The sequence below is a fragment of the Bactrocera oleae genome, chromosome 2 (genome assembly GCF_042242935.1).
Source record: "Bactrocera oleae isolate idBacOlea1 chromosome 2, idBacOlea1, whole genome shotgun sequence".
Taxonomy (NCBI): domain Eukaryota; kingdom Metazoa; phylum Arthropoda; class Insecta; order Diptera; family Tephritidae; genus Bactrocera; species Bactrocera oleae.
Genome location: NC_091536.1, coordinates 53,979,654 through 54,002,154, shown reverse-complemented (window position 1 = coordinate 54,002,154; position 22,501 = coordinate 53,979,654). Strand labels below are relative to the sequence as shown.

The following is a 22,501-nucleotide window of genomic DNA, read 5'->3' as shown; positions in this document are numbered from 1 at the left end:
CAGCTTTGGGGGTAGACACCTTGACATAGAATATTGTTGTATAATTTAATAATTCTATTTTTGAGACTTGAAGGGCAATTTTTAAGCATGGGGTATGAAATTCTGTCTGCACCGGGAGTCTTGCCTGACATTGATGATATTGTGAAATCGAATTCGGCGATGGTTATGTCTGATTCGGTAATATGTACAGGTGGGTTGTCTTTACTATACATTCTTCTGAGAAGTTCGTTTTTATTTAATACAAAGGAGGAGTGGAAATTTGAGTCGCTCGAGTAGTCGGACCATACAGATGCGAAATGATTAGCTATCTCTTTTGAATCGAAAATTGGGCCATTCGGGCTCATGATACATTTAAGGTTAACTTGCGAATACGAGCCTGATAACATTTTTATGTCGGCCCATAGTTTCTTGGGGCTTGTTAAGGGAGTGATAGCTTCGGTAAGTTTTTGTAGGCAAGTCCGCTTTTTTAATATTTTTTCGAAATACTGCATTGGCTTTTTTATATTTTATCAAATTGTGGATAGAGCGAGTTTTTTTGTATACTGTCCATAGTAATTGTTTTTCTTCTCTTAGTTTTGAAAGCTCGGTAGACCAATAAGGCACATGACTTTTGAAAGCTTTTTTACCCGTTTGAGGGATAGAGAAGTGGGCAGAGGTTTTAATTATTTTGGTAATTGTAGCTGTTTCTTTATTTATATTATTGACGGGGGGATGTGCAGCAGAATAACTTTCACAAAGTTGTTGAAATTTAGACCAATCCGCCTTGTCCAACAGAAATTTCGGCTTTGCCGAACCTTTGTTAGATAAGGGGGTTGATAGGTGAGTTATAATAGGAAAATGATCACTGTTATATAGTTCAGTTAAGGTTTGGCTATTTAGTTTGGGGGCGATAGCAGAAGAACAAAGGACCAGGTCTACATTCGTGAACGAATTGTGTGTAGAAAAATGTGTGGGAGAGTCGTCGTTTAAAATAGTTAAGTTCTCCGCTAATATAAGGTCTTCTAGGATTTTACCTCTTTGGTTAGTACATTCAGAGCCCCAAAGAGGACTCCAGGCGTTGAAATCGCCAAGTATAATTAGGGGTGTTTGAATGGGTCTGATTATATCGCGGAGTTCTTTGATATTGAAGTTTTGATGTGGTGGGATATAAACTGTTAGGATGGTTAATTTAAATCCAATAAAAATTTCCACTGCTATTGTAGAGATATTACAATATGTAGGAAGAAATTTGTGTGGGATATCTTTTTTTATCAGAGTAGCAACTCCTTGCTTACTAGTAAGGTTTTTTGTTAGGTTGGAGAAATAGGCAGAGTATTGTTTAGGTACTGCAGCTGTGGTGTTAAATGAAAGGTGTGTCTCTTGCAATGATATAACAGTTGGGGATTGCTCTTTTATGAGTAACTCTAGGTCAGTGTAATTGTTGTAGAAACTGTTCATATTCCATTGCAGAAATTTGAACATTTCTTAGCGATATGAGAAAAGAGAAAAAAGTGAGAAGGAATTTTGAGAATTATTGATCTTCATTATCTGATGTGATAATTATGTGAGGAGAGGATGGTAATGGACTTTTTTGGAATGAGTGGAATGTTTACTTTGGTTGAGTTTGTTTTTGTTTGGGGAAACGTTAAGTTAGGATTGCTTTTAGTTGTTTGTTTTGCAGTTTCAATTGGTGAATTTTGGTGGGTATTAATTACATAGTAGTTATTGCTCTCTTTTGAAGTTTTCTTTTGTTGTGGAAGAAGATCAGTTGTTGGAGATTGGTCTGTGAGGAATGGCCGGGAGGGAGATGGTGAGCGATGATAAATCACGTTTGTACTTTTTTTGTTTGTATTTTCTTTTGTAACAGAGGCGAAAGAAGAGTTTGTGGTTGTGGGGGGTAATTGTTCTTTGTATAAACTTAGTGCTTCTCGCATTGAACATTTTCTTTCTGTTTTTATTTTTAAAATATTTTTCGATTGAAGGTATTTGGGACAAAAGCGTGAAGAGGAAGGGTGATCGCCTGAGCAATTTGCACAGAAGGTGCGGCTGCATGATGAAGGGGGATGGGGTGGGAAATTGCATGTGTCGCATGTTGGGTTGTTGTTGCAGCGTTTAGCTGTGTGGCCTAGAAGTTGGCAACTTTTGCACCTCATGGGGTTTGGGAAATAGGCTCTAATCCGTATTGTGCGCCATGAGATTTTTTCGGGAAATTTGTAGAGGTCAAATGAAAGGAGAATCACTCCGCTAGGTTTTTGTTTGCCTTCCAGATTTTTAGTGAATTTATAGACGGAAGTAACTCCCTGATCTTTTAAATTATCGATAATTTCTTCTTCTGAAACGTCGTTTAAGAATGGCGCATATATTGTACCTTTAGAGCAATTCAAATTGTCATGTCGTTTCACAGAAATATCATGTAGTTTCACAGAAATATCACAAATTCCATGTAATTTCTTTGTTGTTAAAAATATTTCAGCAATTTTATGGTTTTTAACAAGTAAAAGTAGTTTACCATCACGCAATTCAGTGATAGACACAATTTCCTTACTAATTGATTCTAAGCTTTTATGCACAGCGAAGCAAGAGTATTTGGAAAGTGATTTGTTCGAATCTGTTGCGGAGATAAGAACAAACTTAGGGCAATCTTTTTTAATTTGAGGTAGTTCTGGAAAATTGTCAAAAGGTTTATGTGTCAGTTTTTTTCTTTTGGGGTTGGGGCTAGAGGCAAGCAAAGCAAACCTATTTTCCCCGTGGTTAGGAGGCCCTGGGGCCATAATAAACAAAATATCACCAATATACACTGGTTTTTTGTACGCTAGCAACGCGAGTTACCGTACGAACGAAACAAACCAAAAGCACGTGCACTTATATGCAAGGTGAATTACGAAAACAAAGCGAAAGGCACAAAAGAAAACCGTAGTCAAGAAAACACGTCCGCTCAATAAGAAAGATAGTCGAAGACTGTGTGTGAGTTATAAATTTATAAAACTGCTTGAAAATATGTTCTCGAGTACAAGTGAACAATGTTGAAGGTTAATGCACCAAGCCTAGACCTTTCTCGGCCCCTTGTATAGTAACTTTGTCTTTTCATCTGACTTTAAACCCTTTAAGTTGGTCAATATGCGTGATATTGTAATGAAATTTAGTAACAAACATTTTTTTTTAAGTTATAAAATTATATTAATGCAAAATGAGTGGGGTTGTGTAGACCTTGATTTATACCTCATATACCTAATATAATGAATTCCGATCTTCTGGTGGACATAAACTCAATATATTGAATTTAAGTGTTTCGGTTGAGCTTATTTCACATATATCTCATTCGAAGATAATTTTAATATAATTTTAGATATCGCGGAGTAAAATATAGCAATAAAACTAAGTGAGTGTATGACCTATAATATACCTTAATAAAAACCGGCTATAACTCAATTTGCAGCACATTGGACTCCACCATCACTATCTGTTTCGCGATAGCCTGCAATGCTATCCAACAGATCAGTTCTAGCGTAAATTAAAATACTGTTATACAAATTATCAGATTAAATCGTTAAATCATCCTAACTCCAAAGAAGCGCTGGCATATAAAAATTGTGATTGAATATTTCTGAGAAAAAATCCAACAGCCACTGTGTTTAAATGAGTTAAACTCCCTCCTCCAAGTACACCATTCTACTCGGGAAAAACTGGCGCCCCCTAATAATGCCCACCACATACTCACCAATACACCACACCAGATGACACCACACAGGACAACACAACATACCATCTTACATTCGCTTATCGTCTACGGGCCTGAGCGCCACATCAACTTTTCGCTTATACACTTTCGACAACAACGATCCTGCTACTCTGCCGATTATAAACTCGTCGATCGACATCGGCCCAAAATATTACTTTACAGATATGCCTTAAAAGCAATAATAATAACTGGCTTTTATATGTAATAAAATATTGTACATTGTAAACGAGAAAAATCGCATTTTTATTATAATTTTAAACGCGAGTGTATTGAGTGTCAGCATTTTAAAGACAGTGGTGGGTGCTCCCATACAAATTGTGTATCGCTTTATTCAATGTACAACGAGGAAGAAAAATTCCGCCAAATAAACAAAATTATTAAATATATACATACTTGTATGCATGTGTGTAAGTGTGTTGATGCACCTGTGCACTTTATTTTTGTTGCCATAGGTAACTGACCAGGCATCGAAGCGACCAAAACAGAGAGCATGGCGAGAGTACAAGCGGGCGAGAGCGTTTGTAAACAGTAAACTAAAGCCAAAAAATACACTTGAACACTAATAACAGCAACAAATAAATCAAACATTGCACCAAAGCGGAACTATAGTCAAGTATAAACTGATGAATGGGGTAGTAACTTAGTAACTAGAGCCAAGTTGCAGGCAAACATATGTGTGTGTGTGGGCATGCAGGTGTATGGGTGTGTTAGGCTTGTTTATGAGACCGAATTGGCTGCCGTTGGACGCACGTACGCGAGCTTAAATGATTCAGTACTAAACAGACATTCAACGGTGTGCGAGCGGCAAAAAATTGCTTAAAGCGGAAAAGTGCGGAAAATTATGAAAAATCATAAATAGTAAGAACAAAAAAAAAAAAAAAAGTTAAAGTACTCAAAAAACTTTTGCTTCCTTCGCGTGTATATAGTTATCATATACGAGTATATACTGATCTATGATAGACATGTGTGCGTGTGTGTGCCACGGTTGAAAGGGGGAAGTGTGCGAAGCGAAATTTTTTGAAGTGTAATTAAATGAAATGCTTGTCTAGGCAAGAGTTACTTTGCTAAACGAATTAGCTGCGCATGAATTGCAAAGCACATGCTGAATGAGAGTGGAAACTTTTTGTTGTTTTCATTAAAATATTTTTTTTATGAAAACTTTGAAATTATTTTAATTTATATATATAGGAAAGCGTATCAAGCTTTCAGCTCAAGGATTAGTGCGAGAGAAATTTACAAGAACAATTTTACTCCGTTTCCATAAGGAAAAGTAGGGATTTTTATAAAAATATCTCGAAATATGTTTCTCAAATGTTCCACGTACTTGTAAACGTAGAAAATACTTAAAAGAAAAGAAAATACAAGAACAAAAAGAATCCAAATAATCTAAAAAGTGGAAGAGAAAAAATCGAAAATGCAATTAAAATGTTAAAGTCGCAACAAAGTGTCACTGCGCAAAGTGACGTCAATTTGGTGCGCCAAAAACCATTAAAAGCTCATCAATTATTTAACAAACGCCATTTTACGTAGCCGAGCCGTCACCGTGCTCTTTCTTCACGCCACGCCGAAAATCCACCAACCAATCTGTTCAACCGCAAATCAAAAAAACACAACACTTGCTGTCAACATGCTGGCTGAAAATGTGTCGATCACCGTGTTGGTTCTGCTCGGCTGCTGCCGCGCGGACATTGGCCTGCCGCTCATACAAATAAGTCATGGTAGGTTACCCCGCTAGTCAAGTACACATTTACAAATAAATATTTCTGACTACAATTATTATTATTATTACGAATGTGGCATGCAAATAAAACAAAGTGAAAATGTGGATTTAAAAAAAATTGTTTTTCCCAAAAATATATAAACAATTCAATTTGTTTGCATTGCTGTGTTCACACTTTGTGTGACCGCAAGTTGTTGTAATGGTTGAACGCCTCAGCTGTTTTGCGTGGCTGCTCAAGGCGATGACAAGTGTGCGTATGCGCGGTTGGATTGTTCTAGTTTGGCTTTTGTTGCTTTTTTGTGCGTTCGACTATGATTAAGGCAATCATAAATAAGTGAAAATACATAAAGCGACATATTCGATTTTTATTTAGCGAAAGTCTGTGTTTTTTAGCGACTAAAACAATGCACTTTTAAGCAATAAAACAACACAGTTTTTTTTTGTTTTTGTGCTCTAATATTGTTTTCCAAAACCTTTTTTAACCAAAAATACAAAAAGCATAATAAATTTACTGACCTTGCATATGCTTAGGTGTGCCAACAAATTTTCCCTACGAAGTTTTGTAAGCAACGCTAATTATCAGCAACTAAATCGAAAGCAGCTCAATTGCTGTTCTATTAACATATATGATGCGCTGCGGGTCTACAGCAATTCTATGAAGCTAATAACCATACCAGCCAATACGGCCAGTTCAGCGAAGGTATGCCATAAAAGTTGCGTAAAAGTTGCTTTAACCGAAGTCTGCCAAAAGCTGGACAGTCGAGGCGAAAGTATCGAAATATTTCTAACTTACCTTCTTCCAGACAATATTGACAACTGACGTCAATATTTGTAGTCTCTTCACATGTATGCCTAATGGACAATGGCTAGTTAAAACCCCTACAAGTGCTACAATATGAACTTTGCTGAGAGACAGTAGTTTCATGCACTTTTTCGGGTTTTACTCTTGGTCTTTACGTGAGGGTCCTTGGACCCCTCTTTTGTTTTTTTGCGAGAATATTAAAATTCTTACAAATACGCTTATATTTCCGAAACTATTTGTCAGATCAGCTTTGAATTTTCGGAGAATATTCTAAAATGTACATATGTATATTCGATATATCATATATTCACAAAAATTACAATATTTTAAATTCACAAATGCATATAATTCCCCATGTGATTATTTCGACATCACGGTGGTTTTACCTTCAAGCCCCTATGTGTAAATTCAATATACCCGGAAAACAAATAATGAACACAGCTTCAGACAGGACTGTTATGGTATTTCTCTCTTCTAAAGAAGAATATATTTCAGGCAAAACAAATCAATAATTTGGGTACATAAAAGTATCCAATTTCTAGGTAAACTGATGACTCCGATGTCATATGACTATACAACCAGAAGTTTAGATAAGACAAAATATCATTGAATAACAAGTCATCACATTCAAGTGTAGTTTTAAACGCCACGGTTGACATATTTTTTGTGATGAAAACAGCTTCGTTCATATGGAAGCCATAAAAACACTAATAACAATACGAAACAGATTCTCACTCTCCCACAGTGATTAAGAGATAAACTTGTCTCTCGACTAACAAAACTGAAACTTTAACAAGACTGGACAAACCTTTATCTGTCCTGGTATAAGGAGTTGAAATTAAGACAATTAATTATAACATCTGTTCTATTCGGTGTGTGGAAGAGAACAGTTTTCCGATAGATTTCCATATGTAAATTTATGCGCAACAAATGGTGTAAGACCATAATAATTTCAATGGATGGAGTCTCAAGTTCGGAAAGCATTATATACTCTACCGACTTCTGAGAGCAAAGGAAGAAGGAGACCAATTTTATGTTATAGGCAAAGTGGATAGAGACTTGGGTTTACTTTTTTATTTCTAATTGGCGGCAATACCTCTTCTCTAGCAGAAACGACTGGACGCCATTATAGATTAACTGAAGATCCGTTATACAACTTTAGTTTCAATCAAGAAGGGAAAGTTTCTAAGCAGATCCAGTAACACTAAAATGTTGGCACTGAATGCAACCATTTTAATTGTATCCACTTTTGAGCCTAAAGTTTATCCATATAATTGACGCACAATATCTTATATTTAAGCATACTTCGAACTATTATGAAGCCTGGGCTTTGCTATCAGACCGGAACTAAAATTCATATACGCAATAAATGGAGTCAAATGCTTAAAACCTCACGAATAAATCGGTGTCTTTTAATTTAGCAGCTAATTTTCAACAGAACATAAATTCAAAAATCGCCTATTCACAGAGGTAACGCACATATGTACGAACTAATTGATAATTCAAATTAATAATAAATATGTCCAGGAGTAGTGCGTATGATGGTTGCATGTACTATTCGCTTTCTGCACGTTCTGTTTATTTTGACATATGCTCAAACATTAATAAAAAAAACGAATTAATATAGAGACCAGTTGAATAACCAATGTGGTTATAAGGAACTCGTGTTCAGTTTTTTTTTTTATATTTGAGGCATTCGATAAAATTAATTATAAATACGCAAAATAGAATCAAATCGAAGAGGGAAGAAAAAATGTATGTCACATAACCTCATGGAAACGATAATACTTGTAGGTTTGGTTCCAATACGATTTAATAGTTGTTACGGATTGATATATAATATTATATTCGTATAATATAATTATATGCTTGAATACTTGGTATTTCAGTTTTATTTTTATGCCAAACTTTTTTTGCAACTTCATATACAGGTGATACTACAATAGTTTTGTTCACCTAACGGGTGCTTGTAACACTCAGGCTAAGCAGGACTTCTATAAGATTATTGATAGCAAAATTATCTGGATAAAGAGATGAATTAACTTTCGGATGCCTGTCTGTCAAACCGTCTGCGGTTCTGTTCATATAAGCCATAAGATGAGTAATTGGTGGACAAATTCAATTTTGTCATTTAATGCTATAGAATTGGATGAAAAACCACGCCAACTAATAATGATTCATTGCGGAACTACTTAAAATGAACTAACTCTCTAAAGAATCGATTTTCATTTTCACGCAAATAAATACATACTTTTCACACTCCCATAAACCGAATGTTAGTATGTTCGAACCTACTATTGAACCGACCCATACTTCTCCAATACCCAATGTACCTTATAACAGGACTTTCGTCTTTACACTTTTCTTTACACCATTCATATTGATTAGAGAAGTATATATTATATCTCGATAAAATAGCTGGAATATTTGGGTTAGCATAATTTAATAAAGTTCCCAAAATGGGTTATAACGGTGCATACCATGTCCCCGCACTAATATGAGGAATAGAGTGAGTTCTGTTAGTCAGGTTAGCTTTAAACGCATTTCGTATATAAAGTTGTTATCAGAGTAAAGCTAAATGACGTATGACCGTAGTATAAATTCATATGATACTAAACTTTATACAATTTCGGCTAATAAAGAATGTTAATTCAGGATGAATATTGAACACAAGTACGAATGAGGGATTCTTTATTACTACCCATAAAGAAAATGTTCTGATTGAAATATATGCTGCGTACTTCTCAAGATTCACTAACAGTGGATTTTTTGTAGATCATATAATGAAACAATAATTCGACAATAATTTAGACATTCGATATATTGAGACCACAAATTTATCTTTCTAGATTTAGCTTTGCTATTTTTTAGTCCTACTAAGAGAAGTGCTCTACCGATAATATTGATATATAAATAATCTGTAAAATTACGTTCCTACTAGTCGCTTTAAGTTCGACGATCCTCCATTCGATCGCATTCAATAACATTAAGAAACTTACAAATATTAATTCTCTATTCTTTAACTTTTTTGACTTTATGAAAGAAGTTTTAAGAAGCAGAAAATAATTAACCTGTAACATACATTTTCGTTCAAATATGAGTTGAGGCCTCCCAAATTAAATGATTTTTCGCTTTCCGGTAATTACCTGCAATAGGATAATTTAGAGCATACTTCGCTCGTGTAAATATAATATTAAACCTATTTTTAAAAGACTATATGTTGCTAGTAGTTTAGATATAAGAATTTATTAACAATTGTTGTAATTATTGCTTCTCATTAGTTGGTTAAGTATCTTTATATAATTACGCTAACAAAAAAGTTTGTGTTGCTTTTTGGACTGTGTTGCCGTTACATATGTCAACTGTCATATTGATATAATATATACCGGTGGAAAGAAGCACATTAAGTTTCGAGTATTGTTTGTAAAAAAAAAAACCACATTGATGTGGAAATAACCTTTGATATCATTCGTTTCATTTTGATGAGTTAGAAATTTTTAGATTTATTTCAAGTGCATTATACAATATAATAGTTAATTTTTTTGAAAAATTGGTCGAATTTCCAACCGATTGGGGACCTTAGTTAATATCACCGAACTATTGCAATATTATTGATAAATATATATCTGAAAATAAATACTGCGTATATCGAATGGTTAAGTACTATGTGACTCCATTTTTTTTTTTTTTTGATATTAGGAAACAAGTAAGGATGCGCTAAATTAGGGTATAAGTATCAAATCCGAGGAAACACTCTCAGGTGTTGGCAAAACTTTATATTAAACAAGTAAGGAAGGGCTAAGTTCGGATGTAACCGAACATTTTATACTCTCGCAAAGTCAAATGGTATACTCGTTTTAGATTTCTTTGTAGATTTTGCCACCTTGTTGACTGATATTTTCGGTAAAAAGTCAACTATAGGCACTGGGGACCACATATTCAGTACCTAGGGGTTTGAACAGTTTTGGTTCAATTTAGATAATTTTTGGTCACAAGGTGGTATACTTAAAACGTATTATTCGCAAAGTTTTACGCCGATATAATCATTGCTGCTTGATTTGCATACTGGAAAGTGAAAAAATCAGATGGAATTTAAAAGAATGTTATATGGGAAATAGGCGTGGTTGTAATTCGTTCATTTTCGTCCATTTTCGTACTATAACATAGCAACATGAAAAGAATATTATGTACTGAATTTGGTTGAAATCGGTTAAGCAGATCCCAAGATATGGGGTGTCACCTGGGGTGCCACGCCCACTGTCTAATTTTGAACGCGGTGTAATGTCTCTGGCTTGTTTAGTGCTTGATTTATCGCGCTTTTAGTAGTTTTTAACAGTACCGTTATATGGGGAGTGGGCGGGGTTGTCATACGATTTCACCCATTTTCAGACCGTCGATAAAGATGCTAGAAGCATTTGTTCTAAGTGAATTTTGTTATTATAGCTTCGGTGGTATAGGAGATATGCACATTAAACTTATTAGGGGGCGGGACCACACCCATTAAAAAAAATAGTTTAACTGCAGATGCCCCTCCTTAATATGATCATGTATATCAAATAAGAGTCTTGTATATTGTTGTGGAACTTAGTTATGGCAATTTATTTGTTTTTGATTAATGGCGTTTTGTGGGCGTGGCAGTGGTCCGATTACGCCCATCTGCAATACCAACCGTCTCACTGTACCAAGAAACATGTGTACCAAGTTTCATAAAGATATCTAAATTTTTACTCAAGTTACAGCCGGACGGACATACGGACGGACGGACAGACAGTCACCCGGATTTCAACTCGTCTCTTCATCCTGATCATTTATATATGTAACCATATATCTAACTCGATTAGTTTTAGGTGATAAAAACAACCGTTAGGTGAACAAAAATAGTATACTCTGTAGCAACAAGTTGCGAGAGTATAAAAATGTTGCAAAAGAATTCAATATTCATTATTCGTCAAGTCGTGAAGGGATTACAATCAAGTTTGGTGTTTCTTTAAGTTATATTATAGGTCAAAGGCTAAAACTATATTAAAAGTATATTCAAATGAGATGTATATGACGCAAGCTCAACCAAAGAGGCTAAATTTAATATATTGAGCTCATGTGAAAAACATCAACCATAATATTGGAATTAATTATACTTGTATTAAGGATATGAGATTAAGACCAAAATCTAAATCAATTTCATTCATATTCAACGCTCAATCATTAATATAATTACAAAAGAAGTTTTTAAGAAAACTTGTTCACTTTATTTCATTAAAATATCACCTATTTTGACCGACCTAAATGGTTTAAAGTCAGCTGAAAGTCAGAAATCACTTCACAGATTATATTTTACTCTCAAGCAATTTCTAAATAAATAGCTCTCGCACTGACCGACATGTCCGGCTTAAGGTTTCATATATTTTCGGCATTAAACTAAAATATATTCAATATTATACTTTCAGTTAATTTTGCTAAGATATCCAACGTATTAAGTTTAAAAATCTTATATTGGGGATATGGGGGCTAAGTAGTATTGACCCGATTCAACCCATTTTTGACCCTACAAAGACTCTACCCGAATTTCGATTACAAATCTCACACATTGACCGCTAGTTTCGGTAAGAAATCAGCCTTAGACACTGGAATCCACATCTTCGGCATATGGGGGCTTTAACAGCTATGGTCCGACTTTGACAATTTTTAGACTTGAGATGGTGTATCTTAACGGCACTATTTGGGCAAAATTTTATCCCGATATATTCATTAATGATAGATTTGTATTCTGGAAAGTGAAAAAATAAATTTTTGCCCTGTAACATAAAAAAGTCAGAAAATGTTATCTAACTATCTAAACTAGTTTTGAGGTTACAAACAACCGTTAAGTGAACAAAGCTACATGTTGCAAAAGTAACACGAAAAAATGTTAATGTCGGCTGCACCGAAGCTTTAATACCCTTCACAGAAGCATTTCTTATAGTAACTAAATATATGGTATAACTAAATCTAAAAAGGTAACCGGTCCACAGTTTCCAACGGAAAACGTTTTGGTTGTTTATTCTAGCCACGTTCTTTGGTATAAACAATCTTCAAGCCTAACGTTACTTAATAAGGAAAAAATATCTTTTATGAAAATCGTTATATCGATAATGAACGGTCAGTTTGAATAGCAGCTATTTGATATAGTGGTCCGATCTGAACAATTTTTTCGGAGATTATAGCATTGTCTTCGGTTATAGGCCGTACAGAATTTCGCGAAGATACCTTGTCAAAAACAAGGAGAAAAGTACATGTGTAAGATTTCAGGCCGATATCTCAAAACCTAAGAGACAAGTTCGGATATATACAGACAGACGGACAGACAGATAAACATTGCTAAAGCGGCTCAGCTCATCACGCTCTTCTTTTATGTATATATACATTAGAGCAGGTCGATAAAGTTTAATTTTTGGGGATTATAAAAATTTCTTCGTCAGTTTTTGAGATATCCGAACGAAATTCAATACATAGGTGCATTTTGACATTATATTAATCATATGTCGGCTCAGCTTATCACGCTCATCATTTATGTATGTATACATGCATATACTTTATACCACTTAATTGACCCCCGGTCAATTGATTTTCCCGCTTATTTTCAAACAAAAAACTTTCGTTAAAAAATAATCTGGCATTGCCGCACATACATATTTCGCCGCATGTTCATGGCATCTTTGCAAAGCAATTGAAAATATAATATATGTTTATTGGTGAAGATATTTCTAAAGCCTCCGTCAGTTCTCGAAGATTTAAAATACATACAAGAAGATATTTTTGTTCAGAAAACAAGTATTTGTGTGAATGAGGAAATATGGAATCGAATGTTATTTCTCGTAGATTGAACATTATACAAAAAAAGTATGGGTTTTTTCAATTAACATTTTAAAAATGTAAGCAACGATTTCTAAATATGAGAATGTAAGTGCTGCATATATACAATAATCTGAATTGTTTTTGTTCCTTAAGTTTATTTTATTTTTTCAAACAACGATCTCTTAATATATAAGTGCTTTGCCTTGTTTATGTTCCTTATACTTTTCCGTTCGAAGTTAAAGATATTATTTAAATATCATTACTAAAAACTAAATAAATACTTAAAGTGCATATGATTTTTTTGAAATTGATTAGGTTGTCCAATTAAGCGCGATTCCTGTAATCGAAGGTATTGTTCAATTAAACGAGTAACGTTTAATTGATTCCCCGGTTAATTGAACTAAAAATCTTGCAATTCTTGAAGTGCAATTATCCGGCGGATACTGTATATCCATTTGGATATAGTTATAAATAATATACCCCCGACGCTTACCACTGAGTGTTACAAATTTCGTGACAAACTCAATAGACGCTGTTTAAGGTATAGAAATACTAGAATTTAGTGTCGATTGCGTACAGAATTAAATCACTGTAAATGAAAAGTTTGCTCATTTTTATTGCCAATCTGCGAAGTTTTTAAGCGCTTTAATCATTGTAAATGTATTACATAGTATTTCTCACTTAACTACAATTTGGGGTAATCAGGATGAATCTATTCTATACCAAAACCACTCATTATTACAGTGTAAGGGCGTGGGATGGAATTTCGCTATGATTTTTACTTTAAAAATATGATTATATGATGGTGGAAGTGTTTTTGGTGCTAAATTCCGGCGTTATACAACAATAATATGTGAAAGTTTGTAATAATTATCGAATTCGGTTAAGTTACCTGAAATAGTTTGTAAGTTTATTACATTTAACTTAATATTTGATCAAATAAGTTTATATTTTTCAAGTTTTATTGCCTCTAATTCATCGCGGGTCCCTGTACTTAGTTTGAATTTTTAGATCTTTTAAAACATTATTGAAATTTATGCGTTCTTGAAACACTTTCCATGGACTGATTATATTAAAAGCATGACAATATCCATAGCTAGGAATCGGTTCCTCTCATCATTATCTACTCATAATTAGAGTTCTTAACCTATAATGTTTACTTCATGGTTTCGAATAGGAGTTAAGTAAAGAAACCCTGTATATCCTTTATTGAAAAGTAAGCACATTATTTAAGTAATTTAACTCGAATCATTGAGTTATGAAATAATGAAAATGGTTTGAAATGTTTTCTTTGTTCTGTTTACAGTAGTTTCGTATTTTAATACTTAGAATTACATCATACCTATGAAAGAATGAGTTTCAACTAACAACAGTAGAATTAAAATACAAGTAGTTGCATACAAATACTTAGATAACGATATAAACTATACTCGCTAGAATATCTGCTCAAATATAATATCTTCTATTCTTGTTATTTTTTGAATTGGATTCTTAAGGCGAAATCATGTCAATTGATCAAACAAACAAGCTTTGCACAGGAATACTTTCTATTGTATAAATAATAAAAGATATAACAAGACAACAACAAAGGAGCGATATAACGTTGGCAACAGTTGACGATTTGTCGATAAACAATGTTGTTGTAAAATTGCAAATATTTCTATAGTTACCGAAAATTATAAGAAAATGCGAATATTCAACAATTTGCTCTGCGCGATAAAGTGATAATAGGAAGAAAGTGCAGCTAATTGAAGCATACAATTATGAATGGATAGAAGAAGTTTCAAGACACAGTTTCGAGAACATGCGCTTTTTTTTATTATATATACCATATAAATTAGGGTAAGCATAAAAATTGTCGAATGTATGAGATAAAATGAACTTTTCAGTTCTAATAGTAACAATTTTGGAACTACAACAACTCCCACTGAGGTAAATTTTTAAGGAAAGGAGCGCTACACAATAATTTTATCATTTTCAAAAGTTATGTTATTCTTAATGAAAAAATTGTTGTTTAAGTTTTATTTCTATGGGAAATTTTGAATGTTCACTGACACCTTTTATAAATAAGCTAAACATTTTTTTCTGCAGGGAAATTTTTTTTTTGTATAGAGGTTAATTTTAACCTATAAATCCAATAGGTTACTTTGTGGCTCACCCTAGTACATACATATGTATACATGTATTTTTGTAAGCAAAATTCCTAGTTGGTTTAACTTTCACATGCTTGTATACTCATACAGTGCAGAATACGGTCTTACGAAAGTTAGGAGTGGTCTCACCCTCTGTTAGGTTTTACATTCGTGTCTCATAAAATACGAGGGCGGCCCCATTGGTACTTACCCTACACACCTAAATTTTGGAAAATTGGATATTTATTGTTTAAAATAGTTTTATTCTAGTGTCTAAAATAACGTGTTCTATACGATATACGATGGTTTAGGCAGCACTTCGTAGCATAATCCACTCTGACTTTAAGCACTGATATGTGGTTTCACGGCTGCGGTTGTTATTCGGAGTCTTGCTATCTCACACAGCTTCAAACAACGGCCTATTAGTACCCCATCATAATAAATATGGGTTCGCAACTTACGCTAAACCATAAAGGGTATTGATATACTCGAACATATAACATTACCGACATCAAATGACATTTCAAACATGGTCGTAGTTATGAAAATTTACATAAACAAACTACGCTTAACTTAGGGAGATTTAATCCTGCCCGACGAGTGGGGAGGTAAGCCGGGTAATCACCACAAGGCCCCGGTTAGACACTGGTCCGTGGGAGTCCCTTTTAATAAATTTTCTGTAATGTCTTCTGCTCGGTCTTCAAATCCTATGCAGCGGTGATGTTTCCTGCTAAATTACGAGCTCTACTCCGCAATTACTAAAGTTTGTGTTTGAGCAGTTGCTGTGATAATCTCGTGATATACGTTATCCATTGCGCTCAGATTTCAATTTTACTTAAATTTTTTTCAGCCACTTTCATTAATACCAGTTTCTGATTTAATTATACAGATGAAGAGTTGGGCGATGATTATCCAGAAATGCGTGAGGAAGTACATCTTGAAGACTTCTTTTGGACAGGGTCGGGTGATGGTCCACCAGACTATCTGAAGAAAGTGCATACTGGCATCAGTAAGGGCAAAGATGTGATTGTCAAAACGGAAACAGTTGTTGCAACAGTATATGTGGACGGCAATAATGTAAGGATATGAATTATATATCCTCTAAGTAAATGATGAAGTGAATGAGTAAATGATTTTGTTATAGGAAATTGATATACCGATATGCTTGGATTGTCCACCAGACGATGGCGGCACTACTTGGGGTGTCGGCGCGATGCCACCACTTAATTACTCAGCGACAGATCGAAGATATTGGCTGCTTACAGTGATGTCTGGATTCTATTCACAAAAAGATAATCCGCCCTTAGAGGAAAAGTTGGCGCGATTATATCGATTGGCTTTTACGAGGTGTTTATTAAATATAACGTATTTAAATTAGTCTAAGCCGATAACCAAATGCACAATTTGTCGCATGTTTTTCTATAATTAATACAATTCCTTTTAACTCTTGACAGTTCCGGGGTACTAAATTTGATTCAGAATTTTTAATTCATTTAATTCACATCATTCACAAATATGTAAATACTAACTATCTATCCCACTAACCAAACTAAATTAGATTACGATTTCGAATTGGAAAATCTCTTGATCCAGAATCCCAGTTAGAGAACAAAATGTATACCACTAAATTCTTGGAACTATTCCCGCTCATTGGGATAGTAATCGATAGTTAAAATATCGGTATGCAATTTTTTCGTTCCAAAATCGGCAAACAACTTGAAAGAGCTATTTTAAAGTAAGAAGGGTTTCAAAGACAACTGAAGAATAATAACACTAGTTTACACTCATTTTGCGACTGTAATGTTAGAGGCTGTTCTTTGCTAATTTTGGGTTGCCAAACCCGAAATGATAGCAAAAATTTCCTAGCACGTAGGATTTGGTGCGACCACCACTAAAATAACAAAAATAACTGTATATGATGGAAAAATTTTGAACTCAAATTCGTAATCAGGACACCTCAAATACCTCCACATCAGTCGCAATTTTTTCATTCAGATTTCCTGCGTGGTGTAATTTGACATTGTCTTCTTAAAATTTGTATGAACAGGCAAAATTCGAAACATTTAGGCATTAATGGTGCACAGCAGATTGCAGGAATTGCGGTATCGGCTGGGAGAAATAAGCGTGGTCAACATGAAGCCGACGTACATACACTTGACCTCACGACACCTAAAGGTCTGAAAACGGCATATTGGAAATTAATGCTTGAAAACATGTATTTTCAATACTTCTTATACAGATCTCGATGACGACGCCGAAATGCTTGACATGATCGGTAATGCTACACCAGCCAACACTCACCCCATTCAGCCGAAACGCAAACCAAACAGAAATACTGAGTGGGAAACATCTTCGGAAGAAATCGAAAACAATTTCTCTTTTACAAGCACGACCGCCTCCGATGAATTCACCACAACCACAAGTTCGAATACGGAAGCTACACGCGAAAAAGTCACAAGCACCACACAATTACCACATACGAGTATATTGTCATGGGAGTTGATACAGGAGGATACAAAATCAGAGAAACTCCAAGCTGCAGCGGCTCTCTTGGACACACAAGCTTCACTGGTACCATTACAACCGCAGGTTCCGCTGCTGCATAATTCACAAGTACGTGTGGTTATCCATAATATCACACGGATAACTGAGGACGACGTACAGAAAGGCATACACAGCATTGGCACTTACGATGAAGATATCAATGAGAAGATGTGAGTACCCAGGCGGTGTAAATCGTTTGAGTTAGGGTGCATTTAAAATTGTCCTTTTTTCAGCGATGAACGCCCTATTGCAAATCAAACCGAGCTCATCTACTCTGTACTCGTCAATGGGCGTCCTGTGTTGGCGGTAACGGCAGCCAACGATATGAAACTGGTGTCTGAAACTGAAGCCTCAAATATCATTGGGCAGGAAGTCTACATGAAGTCTGAACGTATGCAAAATTTAGCAGATTTTAAACTTTGAATATATTGTATTGTAGTTGATAAAATTCTAATCTATAAATTATTCAATATTAACAGCTTATTTGCGCGAGCCACAGGCGACTCCATTGGCGCCTGCAATACGCAGCGGTCAATCGGGTTTCATAGACTCTATACAAAATAACACCGCTTTGGTGGTGATTACTTCGCTTGCTATCTTACTGTTGTTGCTTTTGCTCATGGCGTTACTGTTGATGGGTCGATCGCGTGTGCGTGAGAAACATCGGTTAGAGGAGCAAAGGTATACTTATCGTTCGAAAACTTGAAAGCCTTATCTAATTGTCTATAACTTACTGCATAGAACGACCAGCCGTAATGAGCTATTAGCTGAACTACAATCAGGGCGCGGCACTTCCACAGAAACCGGCTTAGATACCGGTCGCACTACAACGCAGTCCCGTGATATTGGCGTACAAAACTTCTCATTTGAACACGATGGCACACATCATGTACGCGAGCCACGTATTAACTTCCCAAGTCCGCCGGCAAAACGTGAATATCGTCGCGATTCACTTAGCTCATCAGACAATACATCTGACTCTTCAGTCTATTGTCCTATTAATCCACCAGCCCCGGATGTTCAACGTATACTTGACGATAAGGCTGCGGCTTTATTCGAAAAACATCGTCGTAGGCATACGCAACATGATTACGATCAAGCTGAGGGACATGAGAATGCTGTATATACTACTGTTATTACAGAGAAAAAGCAGGACAAGACACGTCGCAAAACCAAGCGACGTTATCTTTCTGAGAATCGCGTGGGTTCGCTAGAGACCAGTCCACGCACACATCTCGCGGCGCAAACTTCGGGTGACGAGGTGATTAGCGGCTCTTTGGATGAAGAACAATTGAGTCCCACATATGCGAATTTTGAAAGGAATGAGGCATTTAACCCGCACAACAATTATCATCGCAATAAACTGTTACATCAGAAAAGCGTTTTTGGCGATAAGATTGATGTTGAGCAACTACCGACCGTAGAAGCTGTTAATAAGGAGGTCATACGCACATTACCTCCCACGGAAAGATCTTCCGATACAGGCAGTATTGGTTCATTTTTATCAATGGCTTCTGTGAAAGCTTTTCCGAAAAATTCACTGCCTCAGCCATTGAATCGAGTGCTGGATCCGGTTTTTGTCACATACTACGACAATATTGAGGACCCTGCTGCAAAAAAACAAACCGTGGAGACATATCCGTTGCGTAGGCAGCAGAGCCGACAGGATGTGTTGGATGCAACAGCTATAGCCACTATAGAAAGTTTCCCCATACCTAAAGCACCATCACAAAATAATTTGGGCGCTTCGCAGAGTGACAATCCAGATTCGGGTGTAGTTGGCCCTGTAGTCTGGGAAAGGCATAAGAAACGTTTAAAAGAAACTGCGGATACCGATGATGCGGGTAATGATGTTGGGGATAACCACAAAGAAGGGGAACAAGGGGAACGGGAACGTTATTAAACGTTGAGTGCGCCTAGCATATGTATTATATATTAGACAACTGTAGACTAGAGCCCATCACCAACGTAGTTAATGAGATACAAATGTAGATAAAAAATATTGATTGATAGTCTAATAGACACAATCGATAATTAAATGTATTGGTAAAAACAGGCAGGCAATCTGCTCAACACTTAACACTTCCAAGCTCAACGCAAACTCCTCTCTATTCTACATTCTTCCTCTTGTCTTCTTCTATTTTACTTCCACATTTACACATTTCCAATAGAGGACATTCTAATGGGGTATGATGAAAGGTTTGGCAATAATCCCGGAGCAATCAGAGTTCATTATGAAGATCTGCTAGAAAGCGTCATACACATGTATTCCAGTCAAGAAGACTTGCCGATGCCTCTACCAACACGAGATTTCGTAAATAAACGTAAGCCGACAAAATGGGAAAATCGCGGCTCATCAGCAGGCGTATCCAGGTTGGCAAACTGTACTTTTAGACAATATTTTACATATTCTTTATGAGCAAATTAACTTTTATTTCCATCTTTAGCTTAGCTGCACGCCTTAATACTACCGACGTCCGTCCAGCTACTGCCCAACCATTAAAAACGACAAAATCGAATAACTCAACTCAACCACCTTCACCTGCCAGCGGCGCTTGGGGTGGTAGTCTTTACGGTTCCCATTCTCCACTTATTCGTCCATTGAGTGCTGGACCATATCAGCACTCGGAGTCATTTCAGGTGGTTGGTCCACCCAGATCTGTAACAAATCGGTCTGATATCTCAGCGGAGCCCCTTATAGAGGCAATCAAAAGCGAATTACGACGATTTAAAAATGAGAAGCATTAGATTCAAAGCACAAAATGATTGCACAAATTTAATTTAAAAATAAAGCAAGCATATACGCATAATTGTAATGGGTGTGGATATTGTTTATTTTTTACCCTAGGTTTAACAAAAAATCACATTTACTGCTGAAAATATTTAAAAGTATAATTTTCAAGTACTCTCTTATGTAATAAAGAGCTGTTAAATCTTAAATGTAAGGCAAAAAGTTGAACTACGTTGGGATTGAGCCAAAGTCTATTGAGCAAAATTACCAAGAAATTTATATCTCGAGTACCCATCAATAGCTTAAAAACGAAACTGAGATGTGGAAAGTGACTCAGTCCATAGAAAGGTGTCAAGGAATGTAATGATAAGGCTCATTTAGTTGTGCTGATTCGGCGCTGCTTTCAAGAATTTTAGTTTAAAGTAATATTTCAATGATAATAGAGACTAAATGTGTTCTCCAAGGTACTTAAAATTTTAGACTAGCAAAAACATTTGGAACTAAGCATACTCATATATATACTTATATATATATAATACCATTTAATTTTACTGTGAAATAGTCTGTCTTTTAAGGAGTAGGCAGGATAGTGGAATAGGAATATTCCTCTAATCAATTAGTAAAATTGTGTTTAACCTTAATAAATAACACAGGAAAATTTGTTTCGGTTTCAACTCGATTTTCAGCCAAAAAAATGTATATGCTATCTCGTCTATGGTCCGCACCGCCTATTGCAATTCAAAAGGAAAGACATAAGAACTCTAGTGGGAGCGCTAAAAGTCTTCATTCGAAAATACGTCAGCAGACTGGGGATACCATATGTATATCGATTACTGTCCATTACCCTAACGAGGAGGATACAGCTAAGAGGATTTCCGCCGAACGAATCGGTGTAGAATTTTTTTGTTTTCTTCACTTAATGTTTTCTCTTCGTATATGGACGTAATAAGACCATTGTCAAACCCACAAAACGCCATCAAACGAAAACCTATAAAGTGCCATAACTAAGCACTAAATTAAGATACAAAACTGGCACAGGGTATCGCAGTAGCAAGAGGCACCAGGGTTAGGGGCGTAGCCCCGCCCTCTAAGAGGTTTAGTGCACATATATCCTAAACCACTTAAGAGGCAATAACCAAATTCGCTCAGGACAAATCCTACCTTGAGCACTCCTACCGACACTGTAAAAATGGATGAAATCGGATGATAATTCGCCCACTTTCCATATAACGGGTCTGTTAAAAACTACTAAAAGCGCGATAAAACAATGAATATTTAAATACACCAGAGAGTAAAACTTTTGAAGCTCCCAGATACCGAATATGTGGACCCCAGTAGTAATAGTATGTCTGTACGTCAAAAATGGAATCGGATCAATAATTCCCTTAGCTCACATATACTTAATAAAAATATTTTCGAACTTCCAACTGTCTTTATACCGCATATAAATGAAATTTAAATAGCGTGGTTTTGTAACAATGTTTCGTTGTACATAAGGTATTTCCCCAGCTTTAGGACCTTACTTGTTTTCTCTCCTTTTATCAAGAAATTTAATACATTTGGTATCAGAGGAAATATAAAACCGAAGTGGCAGAAATCATTACATTAGGGGTATGGGGGCTAAATCAAGATACAGATCGATTTCATCAAAATTTAGTCCTAATCCATATTCTGGTTAAGAAAACATGTAAAACTTTCATTGCATTGTCGCAGAAATTTTCCAATATAAAAACAGTATAAAGTCAACCAGAAAACCATTGACCCGATTTTTTCTCTTTAACTTTCATTAAGGTACAGATTGACCATTCTTTTTGGTTAAAAATCAGCTAAAAGCACTGAGATCCACATACTAGGTATCTGATAGACACATCTTGAATGTATTAAATGCACTACTTGTGTAAAGTTGTTCTATTCCAATATCCCCATTGGTGATTAAAATAAAACCTACAACATTCAATGGTTGAAATCATTTTGACTCTCCTATTTGCACCGTGCAATAAAGTACAATGTATGTATGTATGTA

At 35.5% G+C, this 22,501-nt stretch overlaps 1 protein-coding gene across 1 annotated transcript; it reads left to right on the top strand.

Annotated features, from left to right (window-relative positions):
• The first annotated feature begins 4,493 nt into the window (after positions 1 to 4,493).
• LOC106620519 (uncharacterized) lies at positions 4,494 to 20,563 on the top strand. The gene is made up of 10 exons (XM_014239037.3): positions 4,494 to 5,436; positions 16,093 to 16,280; positions 16,348 to 16,550; positions 17,251 to 17,378; positions 17,443 to 17,917; positions 17,981 to 18,138; positions 18,227 to 18,428; positions 18,489 to 19,591; positions 19,919 to 20,120; positions 20,195 to 20,563. The coding sequence occupies exons 1-10, from the start codon at positions 5,346 to 5,348 to the stop codon at positions 20,493 to 20,495; spliced, it is 3,051 nt and encodes a 1,016-aa protein (XP_014094512.2). The 5' UTR covers positions 4,494 to 5,345; the 3' UTR covers positions 20,496 to 20,563.
• Positions 20,564 to 22,501: the final 1,938 nt, after the last annotated feature.

What these genes read in the sequence shown, in the direction of transcription:
- LOC106620519 (XM_014239037.3), top strand. Translation starts at nt 5,346, where the DNA reads ATGCTGGCTGAAAATGTGTCGATCACCGTGTTGGTTCTGCTCGGCTGC. An exon ending in AGTCTACATGAAGTCTGAAC is followed by an intron (nt 18,139 to 18,226) that starts GTATGCAAAATT and finishes CAATATTAACAG; the next exon opens with CTTATTTGCGCGAGCCACAG. An exon ending in TGCGGATACCGATGATGCGG is followed by an intron (nt 19,592 to 19,918) that starts GTAATGATGTTG and finishes CATTTCCAATAG; the next exon opens with AGGACATTCTAATGGGGTAT.